The sequence below is a fragment of the Danio rerio genome, chromosome 5, assembly GCF_049306965.1.
Source record: "Danio rerio strain Tuebingen ecotype United States chromosome 5, GRCz12tu, whole genome shotgun sequence".
Taxonomy (NCBI): domain Eukaryota; kingdom Metazoa; phylum Chordata; class Actinopteri; order Cypriniformes; family Danionidae; genus Danio; species Danio rerio.
The window spans coordinates 71,532,901-71,548,053 of NC_133180.1; the positions used below are offsets into that span (position 1 = coordinate 71,532,901).

General features: G+C 40.0%; 1 protein-coding gene across 5 annotated transcripts in view; it reads right to left on the minus strand.

The window, feature by feature from the left end:
* Positions 1-2,579: 2,579 nt before the first annotated feature.
* camsap1b (calmodulin regulated spectrin-associated protein 1b) overlaps positions 2,580-15,153 on the minus strand; it is a 48,164-nt gene continuing 35,590 nt past the window's right edge. For 4 of the 5 annotated variants that reach the window (XM_068221223.2, XM_005168648.6, XM_073950542.1 and 1 more), the window contains exons 10-18: positions 13,278-13,369; positions 11,558-11,636; positions 9,147-11,433; positions 7,918-8,054; positions 7,602-7,816; positions 7,392-7,494; positions 7,133-7,254; positions 5,562-5,680; positions 2,582-4,201 (exon numbers count right to left, since the gene is read on the minus strand). In XM_068221223.2, coding sequence (XP_068077324.2) covers positions 3,905-4,201; positions 5,562-5,680; positions 7,133-7,254; positions 7,392-7,494; positions 7,602-7,816; positions 7,918-8,054; positions 9,147-11,433; positions 11,558-11,636; positions 13,278-13,369 — 3,451 coding nt within the window. In that variant the 3' untranslated portion in view covers positions 2,582-3,904. 5 annotated transcript variants of the gene reach the window in all.

Genomic DNA, 15,153 nt, shown 5'->3' on the forward strand with positions numbered 1-15,153 from the left:
TGCCAACTGTATAAATAATCATCGATGCGATGCTTATGACAAGCCGTTGTTTGTTTACCTTCAAGTTTTGCGTGTGCCTGCGAAACAGCCTGTGAGCGCCTGCACACGCACATATTATGAACATCTCGACATGCGAAAGTGATCCTGCGAAAGTTGTTCACAATACTGATTATCCACAGAGTTTGTAATTTAGTCAAATGTTTACAAATACAAGCGCAGCCGTTTAAAGCTCATTTGTGGTGAATGATGTCAGAATTTACCGGTATTTTGGAATGGATGTTTGAATGCTCTTTTCCGGAAAATTTCCGTAACGTCCTCGCCTGTGTGAACAGCACTTTTTTGAATATACCAGTAAAGTCGTTCCGGAAATTTTCCGGATATTTACCTGTATCACTGTGTGAAAGGGGCTAATGCTTGACAATAGCATTTTCCGGCAATTTTCCGGAAAGGTTGTATGTGTGAACAGGCCCTTTTTGAAAATACCGGTAAATTCGTTCTGGCTATTTTCCGGAAAGAGAAGTTGTAACATTACCGGTAATTTGCCGGAATGCTGCGCTGTGTGAATGCAGAAGGAAGATTGCCGTAATAAGCGCGTCCACGTCTAGAACGGGCTGACGTGAGACGTCTGCTTTAGCCAATCAGAACAGTCAGACGCATTCACGTGCGCGCGGTTTATGAGAATAAAAACCTTTGAATATTTTTTCCAGACACCTTTAGCTGCTAGATGTTAGTCTGATAATGTTTCTATGTTCCTTCTTAATGCTGTGTAAATAATTATCGATAAAATGTTTATGATAATCCGTTGTTTGTTTACCTTCAAGCTTTGCGTGTGCCCGTGAGCGCCAGCACACACGCATATCATGAACATCTCGACATGCGAAAGTGTTTCCCTATGTTTTCATTAGAGTTGTACTCAATACTGATCCATCCGAAGAGTTTGTAATGTAATGAAATGTTTACAAACACAAGCGCAGCCGTTTAGAGGTCATTTCTGGTTAATGATGTCAAATTTACCAGCATTTTGCGATGGATGTGTGAATGCTCTTTTCCGGAAAAATTCCGTAACGTCCTCGCCTGTAGGAACAGCGTTTTTTTGAATATACCGGTAAAGTAGTTCCGGAAATGTTCCGGATATTTACCGGTATCACTGTGTGAAAGGGACTAATGTTAGCACGTTTGGCATGCTGACCTGGGAGAGAACCCCGAGCTTGGAGATACATGAGCCCAAGGCTCCCGCCTGGTCAATAAACGTTTAGAGGGATACGAGATCAGATAGTTCTCGAGAGCACCCACAGATTGGTTTGGCCTATTTCCTGATTTATAAAGCCAACTCTATTGGTATAAACTGCCAACCACACCAGTGCATACTCATTTAGAAAAGCTCAGTATTAAAGTGCTTGTGATGGTTACTATTACTTAATTCACTTGTGTCTCATGTCTTGAGACTGTGTGAGGAAACCAGAGTACCTGGGGGAAACCCACGGGAACATGAGGAGAACATGTAAACTCCAAACAGAAATGCCGACTTGTCAGCTAGGACTTGAACCAGCAACATTGTTGCCTCTGTGTCACACAATCCTAGAATTGAGTAGGAGGCAGAAGCGGTGGAATGTGGGTGTGGGGGGGGTGGGTTCACCCTTAGCTGAAGATTGATAATAAAGCGTATTTGGCATGCTGTCCTGGGAGAGAGCCCTGAGCTCAAAATATCCTCGAGTCCAGGTCTCCCTCCCGTTTGAAGGGCGTGAGGGGAGTTTGAGCTCAGGTAGGTCTCGAGAACTCCCCTCCTTGTAAACGTGCTGAGATATATCTGGCTAAGAGCTGTTTCAATATGCTGTATTAGAGTAGTCAATTAACTTATCTTGTATGTCTTTGGACTGTGAGAGGAAACTGGGAAACCTGAGGGAAACCCATGCGAACATGGGGAGAAAATGCAAACTCCACACAGAAACACCAACTGCCTTGGTGAGGGGCCGACCTAGTGGTGTTCTTGCTGTGAGGCAACAGTGATAACTACTGGGCCGCCGTGGTTGGAGGGGAGGAGTTGGGGTGGAACGAGGGATTCTTCAAGACGAAAATGACTGGAGTGGAATAATCTGGCTATTTATAGTGCATCAGTATTCATCTGATTGGTGCAATATACGGAGCTGATGCGGTACCAGCCGTGTTCAATCATAACCACGTGATCCTCTTGAAATTAGTTTATAAATAAACCACCTAGTGAATGCTGCTCTCTCATTGGCTGTAAGTAATCTCAGATGTGATTTTCAATCAGAACACATTTCACACGGTAGGATTTTGAATTGGCGACAGCTCCAGGTATTTAACAAGCCAAATATCTGGCGGATGTCAGCGACTCATCGGAAATTCTCCCAGATTGCGTGTTTTGATAGATCACATGGTGTGATTGTTACTCACGTGAAAGAGCACCGATTTTCCTGTGATTTCTTAAAACCTGTAAAATCAGAGCTAAAGTCATGCAGTCGGGCAGACAAAACTCAATGTAATGTGCAAGAAAATAAAGTGGAAGAAAGATGAGAATGTCAATAATCAGAAATAAACAAAAATAATGAGAATGAATGTATTGACTTGAAATATTTATTAATTCTCAGAGTCTTGCTTAAAATAAATAATGGTAAGATAAAGGAAGCAAAATGGCCAAAAAAAACGAAGAGTAGTGTTTAAAAAGAAAAAAAAAAAGTGATCAACATCAATACAATCTTTTAGGTAATATATAAAAACACACATAATATACAAAAAAATGCAGTTTAAAATGACAATTCTAACACCTATCGTTTGGAAACAGTAGTTTAAGAGACGAAAGGGGCTGTCAGTGTGCTCTTTTCCGGTGTTAATAGTGTTTATTTCTCAGTGTCTACTAGAGTACCTTCAAATCTACTGAAGCTTTAGGAGTAAAAACAGTTTCGTTAAGCCCTTTAAACCTCTACACCGTCATGAGCAAAAAAATAAAGTGCATGTGCAACACTCAATTGATCTTGACACCAGACACGAGGCTTCTGTGAGTGTTTTTTCGAGCGTCTACACGCAAAAGGACGTCGGCAGTGTTGACTTGTTTCGCTGAGGAATGTTTTCAACCTTGGTAAATAATTAGACAGCGACTGCAAGGGAAGTAACCGATTGTGAATATATTAAATACTGTCATTCAAATCGTTTACAGCGACACTCTTCATAACAGAGCATGCTGCTCTTCTGCATGAGGGAAAAAAAAAAAAAAAAGCTCCAGTGCCAACATCAACATGGTTACATTGCATGATAATAAAAGCACTAAAACATGATCATAAGTGCACCATAGTACAGACTGTCCAGTGGAAGAGGCCGCTACCGAGAAAGATAAGTAAACTGCATCTGACTCTTATCAAGGTCTGTTTGATTCCCAATCAAAAAAGACCATCAAGCGGGGGGGTTAAAACCGAGGCGCTTATTTGAAAGAGTTGAATAAACAGACAGTACCACAACGCATGAAGGCCAAAAGTATGCAGACCCGGGATTATCCCGGCGACAACAAAGGAGCAGCATGTTTTTGGAGGCAAAAAAAATTTGGTTGAGAGGCAAGTCAGCTAAGTTTTGTACATTAATTCGAGTTCCGGCAGTCCTCGGAGGCAGCAGACATGTTTTGAAAGACGTTAAGTAGATAATAGTAAAAAAAAAAGGCAAACAATCATGGGGGAAGCGCTTCGTTTAAACGAGCTAATCAGTGCCAAACTAATAAATACTTCAAGTAACAAAAGAGTGATTCATGTAAAAACACCACAGGATTGTGGGTACTACTTCAACCCAAAACACATTCAAATGAAGTGCATGATAACTCATGCCTGTTTGTCCAGCGAACCTCTTCCATTCAAAGTGACTACTGACCTCGATGGAAAAAAAATAGTGTCATCTGACTTCACTTCGCGCTCTTTTTTGGCCCTGCGGGTCTTTTAGCTTGCCACAGGTGGTTATGGATAGTCAGCGCATCTACACTCACAGACACAGTCTTGGCGGGGATTACAGTGAACTGCTTGCGGTCCGAGCTGTACTTATAGAGTTTGTCGATCATCTTTTTAGTGATGCTCTTGGGCCCGGTGCCGGTGAGCTTGTGGATCTCCTCTGTGTCAGGGAAGTATGAGTAAAGGGCTCTGAATTGGCAGCCGCTGTCCCGGAAGAGAATCATCAAGTGGTTGGATTCACACCTCTCCAGCTCCTGCCGGTCAAGACACAATCATTTCATTTATTTTGTGTTCACCATCAAGATTTAGTATTATAAACAGACTCCCCCTAGTTCAGGGGTGGCCAACCCTGTTCCTGGAGAGCCACCTTCCTGCAGATTTCAGTTGCTACCCATATCAAACACACCTAAACCAATTAATCAGGACCTGAACACCAGGTGATAATAGCAGGCAGGTGTGTTTGATATGGGCTGCAACTGTAATCTGCAGGAAGGGGGCTCTGCAGGAACAGGGTTGGCCACCCCTGCCCTAGTTTTTCACGATTCCGCGATCGCTAAATCCAACTAAAAATCAACAAAAAGACACAGTTTTTTGCGATCCTGCAAAATTCTTAATTAAACGCAAAATAATCACAAAAAATGTTTATAATCTCATAAAACATCTAATTCCAAACCATAAAATCAAATGATATTAATTTCAGTTTGCACTTAAATGTTTTACATGACTTATAGACGTTGCATACGCAGCGTACGTGATGTATTTGAGTGTCTCTCGACAAAATGACATGCCACTTGCGCCCTCACAATCATTACATGCGTGTGGTTGGGTGTTTTGCAGCCTGTGCAGTAAGCACACGCGAATGAAGCGCTACTGATTTACATATGAAGACAATGCAAAGATGGGATTAGACATCCTGTGGCGCAAATTGGCCATTTTGTGCGTTTGACGTGCTTCAGACTGCAACAAAAGTGCAAGCAAACATCTCAAAAATAGAGCAATGCAAAAGACAGACAAGTAAGCAGCTTACAATAATGGAGATTGGTTGAAGGACAACGGTTGCTGGACTTGACCGAATTGAAAGACCTTATTTGTGCTTTTACATGTATGGCTGGTGTTAATAGTGTTGTTGAAATCGATAAGTGATGTTGTTGAACTCTTTCCCTGCAATTAACAAGAGAAAACCAAAACGCTTCCCTGCAACAAGTTTTTTGGTCTGCAATCTATCTTTTAGGTGCTAGAAGAAGCCCTAATGCATTTCCTGAATGAGGTACATTATGTCAGATGCTCCGGGGAGCAAAATCTGAGAGAGAGAAAAAGTAAATTCGTGCATAAAATTAATACAGCCTTCCTTGGGCTTAATCCCTATCATTTTAGAACTGTTTTAGATCTTGTCTTGACAAAACAACAAAATAAAGAAGCTTTATTTTTATGATTTGTGTCCTTGTCATTGTGTCAGATAGCACATCTAACATAGTCGGCTACCTAATATGTTAGATAAGATCACAAAATTGTTTGCAAATTTCTGGGAATTACAGACACAAAATCAGTCACAAAGTCATTTTATTGCTTGTCTGTATAAACAAATTTTCATGATTAATCTGTGAAGTCACACACCTCAAGAATGGAGTTCTTCTGCGGTTCGTTGACTTTCCCTGCTAAGCAGCAATGAGAAATGGCGTTGTGGATTATCGGCTTGTTGGACTTCGCACTTGGTTCCTTGAAAAGTTTGGGTCCTACAGCGACAAAAAAAAATTGTTACAAGAATAAACAAAAAACTCGAGAAGAATCAGAATTTTTGTCATTGTACAAAATACAACAAAATTTGCATTTGCCCTTCCTTTCAGTGCAAATCCTAATTGTCTAAAACAACAACAATAGAAGCAAAAAAAAAAAGATTTTAAAATAAGTAAAAGCAAAATAGTAATAATAATGACAATTGTGCATTTTTAGCATCTTTCAAGTTCAAAAACAGTAAAATGTTGAACAGAAAGGCATAAGATTTAATGTTCATTCATTCATGCAACATCCCTAGGATATGTATTATGATTAGTTGGTATTAGGTTGTGGCTGGAAGGGCATCCACTGCTTAAAACATTTGCTGGAATAGTTCATTCCACTGTGGTGACCCCTGATAAGTAAGGGACTTAAGCTGAAGGGAAATAAATGAATGACTGGTTAGGAAAAAACTAAAGAAAAAAACTAAATAAAAGCAAAACAAAAAGACTCTTACATTTTAAAATAAATGTAGATGTATTGCTCATCGATTTGAGGTTTCACCTGGTTAGGACAGGGTGTCCCTACACTGCTCTTATTGTTGTGTACTGGAGCTTCTCAGTCTCAGTGATACAAATTAAAGTAGCTCATCCATCACTCTGACACCTCACAAATGTCGCTAAACTTTTTAATCAACCTCTAAACCAGGGGTCACCAATCTCGGTCCAGGAGGGCCGGTGTCCCTGCAGGATTTAGCTCTAGCTTGCCTCAACACACCTGCCTGGGTGTTTCTACTTTACCTAGTAAGACCTTGATTAGCTTGTTCAGGTGTGTTTGATTAGGGTTGGAACTAAAATCTGCAGGACACCAGCCCTCCAGGAACAAGTTTGCTGACCCCTGCTCTAAACAATCTGCTTCTTTACATGGTTTAAAACTTCCTTGGGGTGAACATCAGAATAAAATTGATTAATGATGAACATAACATTACTGCCATCAGCATTAGTTAAATAATTTACACTAATCATGATTGGAAATTAGGGCTTCTGGCAGAATCGCCAGAAAAATAAAGAAAAAAAGTCCCACATATTCAGATAAAAAAATCTAAATTAATTTCATGTTTAAAGTGCAAATCAACACCATTTATTCTGCAAACTCAAGACTTAAATAAAAAAAGCACATATCCCTTGTTAAATGTATACGTTGTCAATTCAAGAGCAAAATAGAGAGAGTCTACAGGCTTACTTGTTCACTAACATCTGCCTGATGAAAAAAAAATTGCATAAGTGCTTATGTACTCAAGCACACAGACAAACATATTGACTGACGCATGACCGAGATTACATCAGCATGCTATTTTTAAAACAGGATGTTGTTGTGGTGCAAACATATCTAAAGCAGTTTAAATAAATTCATAAATAAATTAGCAACCAGAGCTTCTGAGTATCAAAACAACTATTGAAGCGAAAACTCACCCGTGTATTCCGCCATGGATGTTGATGTAATGGAAGACGCGGTGGAGCCGTTGTCCCAGTCTCTCTCTGTAGTCCGACTGGAATTGCGACTGAGACCTGGAAATGACTCGACTGATTCTCCTCTGTTCATGGAAACAAACAAACAGCAACATTAAAGTGCTTTGGAGGTCACAGTCTGAACAGTCGATTGATTCTGAAAGAAATTAATGAAATGCACGCAAGCATTTGCACACACTGTTGGACATGCGGAAGGACTTACCGCTGAGATCCCGCCCCTCCTGAGTTGACACTGTCTGGTTCAGTGGTGGCCACAGAAGCCAGTGATAGACTAGAGCCAGACTGGGCACTGATGAGATTCTCATCTGGTGAGGGACAGAGATTCAATAGGTCAGTTAAAGTGCAGTCAATGTTTTTTGTTGTTCTATTATATTGTTGTCTAAAAAGCAGAAGGCACAAATTCAACAATTACTGGCAGCAGGGCACTTGGGAAGAGGATCAATGGAGGGTTCCTCCTTCACCACAGACTTCAGCCTTTGTTTTTTGGGCTTGGTCTTGGGTTTGGGCTGAGGCTGTTCTTGCTCTTCACACAGCTCCAGCTGTTTCTTCCTAAGGTACTCTTGCTTTATCAACTCTCTCCTGGCCTTCTCCTCCTCTTTTCTGATTCTTTCCTCTTCAGCTTTCCTCCTGATATTGGGAAATAAAAGACAATTCAAGCAGATAATTCAACTTCTACTTTTTTTCCCCTCCATTTTTATATTCCTAAAGGACCAGACTTTATCCATTACCTGGTTTCATCTCTTTTCTGCTCACTTTCAGCCTCCAGTTGTTGCTTGCGGAGTCGAGCCTCCTCGGCCTTCCTCTGTTGTTTCAGGAGAAATGCGGCTCGCTTTTTGGCCAATTCATCCTCTGCTTTTTGCTCATCCTGCAGGCAAAAGTAGTATTGTAGGATTTTGTCAAGGTGTTATAAGAGCTCTAGAGAGTTGTCAAAGTGATGCTTAGTCGGAAAAGTCTGTTTACAAAGTCCCTAATCCAGGGGTGTCCAAACTACGGCCCGCAGGCCATCTGCGGCCGGTGATCAGTTTTGTGGCGGCCCGTGAGGCTTTTTATGAATATTAATAGAATCTGGCCCGCCATACAAAAATGAACCACCGATAAATTTCCGAAAAATTTCAATAAATAACCACCGGGTGTCGCTATTACATGCATTCAATTAGGCAGCAGGTCCTGTTATGAAGTAAAACGAACCGAACAAACTGAAAGAAACAATTCATAATCACATTTTGGCGAGCCGTGGCACAAGCAAGAAAAAGGAAAATCAACAGTGAGTGCAGGAAATTTCAGTCACGATGGGGCAAAGAATATTTCTTCACAGAGGTCAGCGGAATATGTGTCTGTTTAATTTGCCAGGAATCAGTTGCAGTAATGAAGGAATATAATATTAAAAGGCATTATAAAATAAAACATCAGGCCTTCAGCTCTTACACTGGTGCCGAACGAGATCAAAAAGTAAAACAAATAGCAGCTGGCTTATCAGCTCAACAACAGCAGTTTTTTTTGTGGTAATAAAGTGCAAGAAAATTCTACGCTGGCTAGTTATGATGTAGCCTAGCTAATCACACAGCACAGGAAACCTTTCACTGAAGGAGAATTTATAAAGGATGAGTGTTGCAAGTGTAATTTGCCCAGAGAAGATTCAAGATTTTAAAAACGAAAGTCTTTCTAGAAACACAATTGGACGATGAATTAAAATAACAAATTAAAATAATTCCATAACACACACACACACACACACACACACACACACACACACACACACACACACACACATATATATTTATATGCGCGTGTCTGTGTAATGTATGTAATATATGGCCCGGGACAACTTTTTTTTTTTTGCATCAGGCCCTCGGCCCAAAAAGTTTGGACACCCCTGCCCTAATCCAAACTGTATTAATAAAATATAAAGCACACAATATGAATACTTTGCCAAAACAAAGAATTTCATTGTCTTTACCTTAAAAAAGAAGCCCATGCCAGACTTCTTTTCCCCATCACTTCCATCAGCGGTGACATCCAATGCATTGGTGCTTTCATCATCTGTATTGGCAGCCAAATCAGACAAGTCAACTTCAATAAGATTGGCTTTTCCTCTAGAAATATCCTCTGAGGATATAAGGTTATCCCTTGCAGTGCCATCATCAAAAGTAGTCTCTGTATCCCTCAAGGACATGGATTCTTCAAAAGTGACTCCAAGTGCCACAGAACTGGGTTCCCTTGAGACCATCCTCATATTAGCTTCATCATTAAGGTGGAATGTAGTGCCTTTGTGATTCCCTTTATCTTTGTTGAATGATTCCGATCTTACAGAGCTTTGCACAAAGTCCTGAGACTCTGCTTTGGGGGTCCTGCCCCCTTGAATGGACCTTGCAGAAGGGCTATCAGTAGGTGTAGGAGTGGAGCTCTTCTGACCCTTACTATGCTCCTTACCTAGCAACAGCTCTGAAGGTTTGGAGCGTGGCCGTGCTGAGCTTAGCTTGGGTGGCTTTCGCACAACAGGGCTGCCACTTGGTTCAACAAAATGTATTGAAGCTCTGACCCTTGGTTCAGATGTGTTACTCTGGTCATTGGCAAGCGGTGAAGCAGCACTGGTTGGCGATTGAAGATTCTGTTTCATGAGCATTTCTTGCTGAAGAGAAAGCTGCATCATCTGTTGCTGAATGCTTCCTATGGCCTCATTTAGTAATTCAATAGAGCGATTGCATTCATTAAGATCTACCTCTTCCTCCACATCCAAGGGACTAGGAGACACAGTCCCACCACCTGCCCACTCAAGAGATGCCTTCTCTGGCTCTTCAGCCTCTTTTGACCGGTCTCTCAAGGCATCAACGCAGGTATCATCTTTTGATGACACCTCCTTTTCTTCATTGAGTTTTTGGCCCTCTTTCAAGTAGAACTCAGACTTGGTAGGCTGCGGGAGAGTGTCACTCTTGCCTTTCTTGACTATGTGCAGGAAGGCTGCTTTCCCAAGCTTAAGCCGCTGTCTTGCTGTCAAGATTTCCATCTTCTTCTTTTGGGATTCAATTGCACGTCTCTTTTCTTCAAGTTGCATGTGGAGTTGAACAAGTTCTGATGCCAGCATGTTGGCATTGTCCTTGTTCTGTGGTGTGGGACTCTGGTCTCTCTTCATCCTCCAGGAGGTCAGAGGGAGGGGGCAACTCTCTGAGCCGTCTGGTGTAGTCCGCTGTGAGCTGCTTGTGCTCGAGCGGATATCTTGATTGCTACCAAACCTCTGCATTTTTCGTTCTGCAAAGCTGGTCATTCGTATACTCCCACTAGCTACACTGCTGACCTGGGATTGCTGGCCAGGGCTAGAGCACCTGCTCCCACCATCCTTATCCTCATGCTCCTTCACATTCATGTCCTCCCGCAGTTTGGCAGACTCTACTTCCTCCTCAAAATGCTGCTTCTTGTCTGGGTGGAGCTCTTTGGTGAGTTCTGCATCCTGCTCTTCAATAGTCTCCACTGTCTCTAAATCAGATGTCCCTGGATGGGCGTCCCACGCTTGGACAGGCCTCTTTTCCTCAGTGACCGAAGAATGAAGGTAAAACCCAGGTGACCGCTCAGCAGAAGATGGCTCAACGCTACTTGTCACCAGTGGTCTGAAAGCTTGCATTTGCCCAGGGGCTGGAGGCACAAATTCACTTGATTTAGGCTCAATAGTGGTCTCAAACTCAGAGCTGGTGTTAGGGGTAAAAGTTCGGTTGAGAGTTTGTGGAGGTCTCCGTCGTGTTGATGAAGCAGCACTTTCTGCTCCAGCCACTCTCCGAGTTGACCCTCTCTGCCGTCCCTCTCCAGATTCTTCTTCCTTATTTAAACTAATAGATTTTTCTTTGGCTGGCCTAAGAACCGCAGGCATCAGAGGTTCCAGGAAGAAACTGGCTGTTCGGGAATCTGAAGATGCATCCTCTTGTCTTCCCCAAATGCTTTTAGCACCAGGGGTAACACCCTGTCGCTCTGTATCCTCAGAGTTTGTCAGTGTTATGTCATTCTTGGAAGGATCGGCCCTGGCAATGGCTACCAGCTCATCCTCCTCATCCATGTTAACGTTGCCAAGTAGACTATGACCATTGATCCGTCTAACACTGCCTTGACCTGGATGGCTCTGATGCTTGGGTGTGACCGTGGAGGCCAGGCTGTCCTCACTGATAGAGCACGTCAGACTAACGCTGTCGCCTGAGGCCAAGTCTGCATCACTGTCCGTAGCAGAGTGAAGAACATACCGATTCAGCTGAGACAGTGGCCTGATTATAATAAAAGAGGCATTAGCAAGCTAAATAAAGCATGTCTTCTGAGATATTGCATTAAATGAGCAAGCATTAGTAATTATTGGTGTTATTTTATTATTAATATTTATTAGTGTTATACCGCTGCCGTTTATCTGACCAAGCCACAGATCCTCTGGGATGACCTTCCTGCGTCAATGAATTAGATCGATTTCGACAGGCTGGTAAGAAAAGCACAACACAGATAATTCGATTACTTGATTGCTTTCATACAAACTTCTTGAAATATATAGATAAGAGCTGCACGATTAATCGAATAAAGATTGAGATCTTGATTTGACCATACACACGATTTTAATTCTGCTTTTTTACGATTCAGCCAATTATAGATCAGTCGCATTATTTTTTAAGTGGTTTTACATACATTGCTCAGCATCATGGGCACCTCTAAACTGCATTAAAAGCGTCACATACTGTATTTATAAGGTATAATTCACCCAAAAATGTCATTTCCATCTTAATGTAATGATGTATTTGTGGCCGCGAATGATACATGAGCTGACGCAGTTTGTTTACTACTGAAAGGATGTGTGTGTGCCCGCAAATGATGTCTACTTTAGTAAATAGGACCTGCATAGGCTGTGAATAACAGCTAATAAAGTTGTAAATAACGTTTAGTTTGTTGCACAGAGTGATAGTTTAAGAGGCACATGGGAAGTTTGCATGTATGCTTTTTTCCTCAAAGTGACGGCAGCCATGACATGAACTGCACTCGGCAGTGAAAGTGTATCTGAAAGTGTGCACATCATTTAAATGTTCATATCACATTTTACAGTTATGATTACGACAAGCATTTGATATGTTGTTTTCTTTCATAGCGAACACAAAGTGTTGTGCATTAAAATAAATGTTTAACACAGTGTCAGTATAACTGCTCTAGCAAATATAATGTTAAATTTAATGCAACAGGGAATCTGATAATGACAATGTTTCATTTTACCAGTGAAGAAAATGGTCTAATAATGTTGTCAATGACAAATGACAAGCATATGTCTCAAACATAATAATTCATCTTTAGAATTAAGAATAGTTTTATTCTGATATCGTCACTATACTGTGCATTAACAACAGGAGGCATTTAAAGTCTATTCAAGTCCACCATTTCTAGTCTATACAAAATTGAGCATTTTAACCAACGATAGACCTATACATAGGCCCAATATTATTATTGCTGTTTTACGATATGTTTGAGAAATAATAACAGCCGACTCAGATTAACCTTTATTTTACATCTACAGAATTGTGAGAAAATTGTGATCTTGATTTTAAGCAAAAAAAAAATTGAGATTCTCATTTTAGCCAGAATCATGCAGCACTAATATAGGTGTACAAATCTGTTTAAGTTTATTTCACATACCATGCGCATAAGAGTTTTATTACTATGTTTTCCTGGTTTATGGTAACCAGAAATGACAGTCAGAAAATTATAAGCAAACAAATAAATTATTTTAAAAAATAATAATTTTGCATATATATGAACATTTACAAATATCTCACCGTTTTGTATTCCCTAAAAACATTCTGGTTAGGAGATTGTTCTTAACTTGTGTTCTAAACATGAATCTATTCTTCTTTAGGAATTTATTACATTCAAACTTTATGTTGTTTTGTAAACTCTATACATCTTTTTGAAAGTAAAGATTGCAATAAAACAAAACAAAGCAGATTAGCTTTGCCTATCATAAACTAGATACAGACATTAAATATTAAAAAACTGAAATAGATTCAACATGTTTAACGTACATTTTTCATGCAAGCATAAATACATATTTGAATTGAATGGCCATAGTTTGATTCAATACCCGTGCTTTCCTCTGCTGGCTGAGCTTTCTTCTGTCTTTGTCTCAGTGGCAGAAGTGGATGTGAGGGGCTGAAGCCAGAACTCCCCTTGTTACTGAAACAGCAAGCAGAGAGAACAAAGTTGGCAAACCACCAGCACAAAAACTGAAAACGAATGATCTCCAGGCCCCCAGAGGTCTATCCAAAAAAATCTAATCGTAACTGACACAAAGCATTTTCCATTTGAATGGACAAATATAGACAGCACTGCTCTGTATAGGACCTTTTATAGAAATCTTGATCTACAACAGTCCAAATATCACAGTTACAGAGCAGTATTACTGGCATTAGCACTGCAATAAAACGCCCAAATAGCTTGTATTTTATTTGCCTGTGAAATAAGAGCAAGCCCAGTGATTTTTCTAACTCCTTTAAAGGGATATTACACCCAAATCTGAAAAGTCTGTCATCATTTACTCACCCTTCACTTGTTCCAAACTAGTTTGAGTCACTTTCTTCTGTTAAATGCAAAAGAAGAAAGTAGCTTAAACCGGTTTGAAAACTAAAATCGGTATCTTTCCATAGTACGAAGATCGAATACTACGGAAGTCATGGTTGTGTCAAAATCATAAGGTTTGAAACTACTAGAGGGTGAGTGAACTGAAAGAAAAATGTTCATTTTGGGGTGGAGTACCACTTTAAGAGAAGTGTACCACAGTCTCGACATGCTAAAAAGAAATACACATCACAGAATAAGGCACAGACATTATGACACTGTATGATTCAGGTGTGAATCGTAATCAAGCATGCAAAGTGGAACTCTGGAGTGCATACATGCATGTCCATGCACTTCCCAAACATATGGAATCTTGTACTGCTTAGATCATGACTTGGCATGTGCAAACTTCCAAAATCAGCACAATATGTAACATGATACAATCTGCTTGTGTAGCAAGAGTGTTTATAAGAAACACAAAACAGATGAAACTCTGGCAGTATGTTAATTTAACCACAAGCACATCAAATAAACTTTGCATTAGGTAAGTATTAACATTACTACGCTGTTTTGAGATTTTATTTATGAGGAAAATATAAACAAAAATAATAATATTAGTATCTACAACAACAAAAAAACTAATCAATCAAATAATTATCTTGACACAATTAGCCAAAACTGCACTAAGTGTTTTTTATTTTAGTTCCCGTATAAAACGAAATGTATTTTAAAAATTTTACATTTAAACTAAATTTTAATGCAAGCAGAACTAATCAGATAGAAATTAGCTTAGCAATAAAATAAACTAATTATAAAAATAAAATGATTTTAATTATATTATTGAACTAAATAATGTTTAATATACACTACCTGATAAAACTCTTGTCGTCTATCCAAGTTTTTGAAACAACAAATAATAACTTGACTTCTACTTGATTTGGTCTCAGAAGTGGCTTATATGAAAGGCAAAGGCCTCTAGATTACGCTTATTTTAAGCATAATAAAATAGAATAAAATATGATCATGCCTTGATTTTAAATTATTAAATTTGAAGAGTAAGGTCTGACTTTGCTTAGACAAAAGTCTTGTCACTTAACAGAAATAATGTACAATATAGAATATAAAGTCGTGCTGCAGTGGAAAAAAAATTTAATATTGTGTATGACTCCGTGAGCTTAGAGGACTGCATCCATACATCTCTTCAATGACTCAAATCACTCATTAACAAAGTCATCTGGAATGACAAAGAAAGCGTTTCTGCAGGACTCCCAGAGTTCATCAAGATTCTTTGGATTCTTCTTCAATGCCTCCATCTTACCCAAGACATGCTCAATAATGTTAATGTCTGGTGACTGGGCTGGCCAATCCCGGAGCATCTTGACCTTCTTTGCTTTCAGTAACTT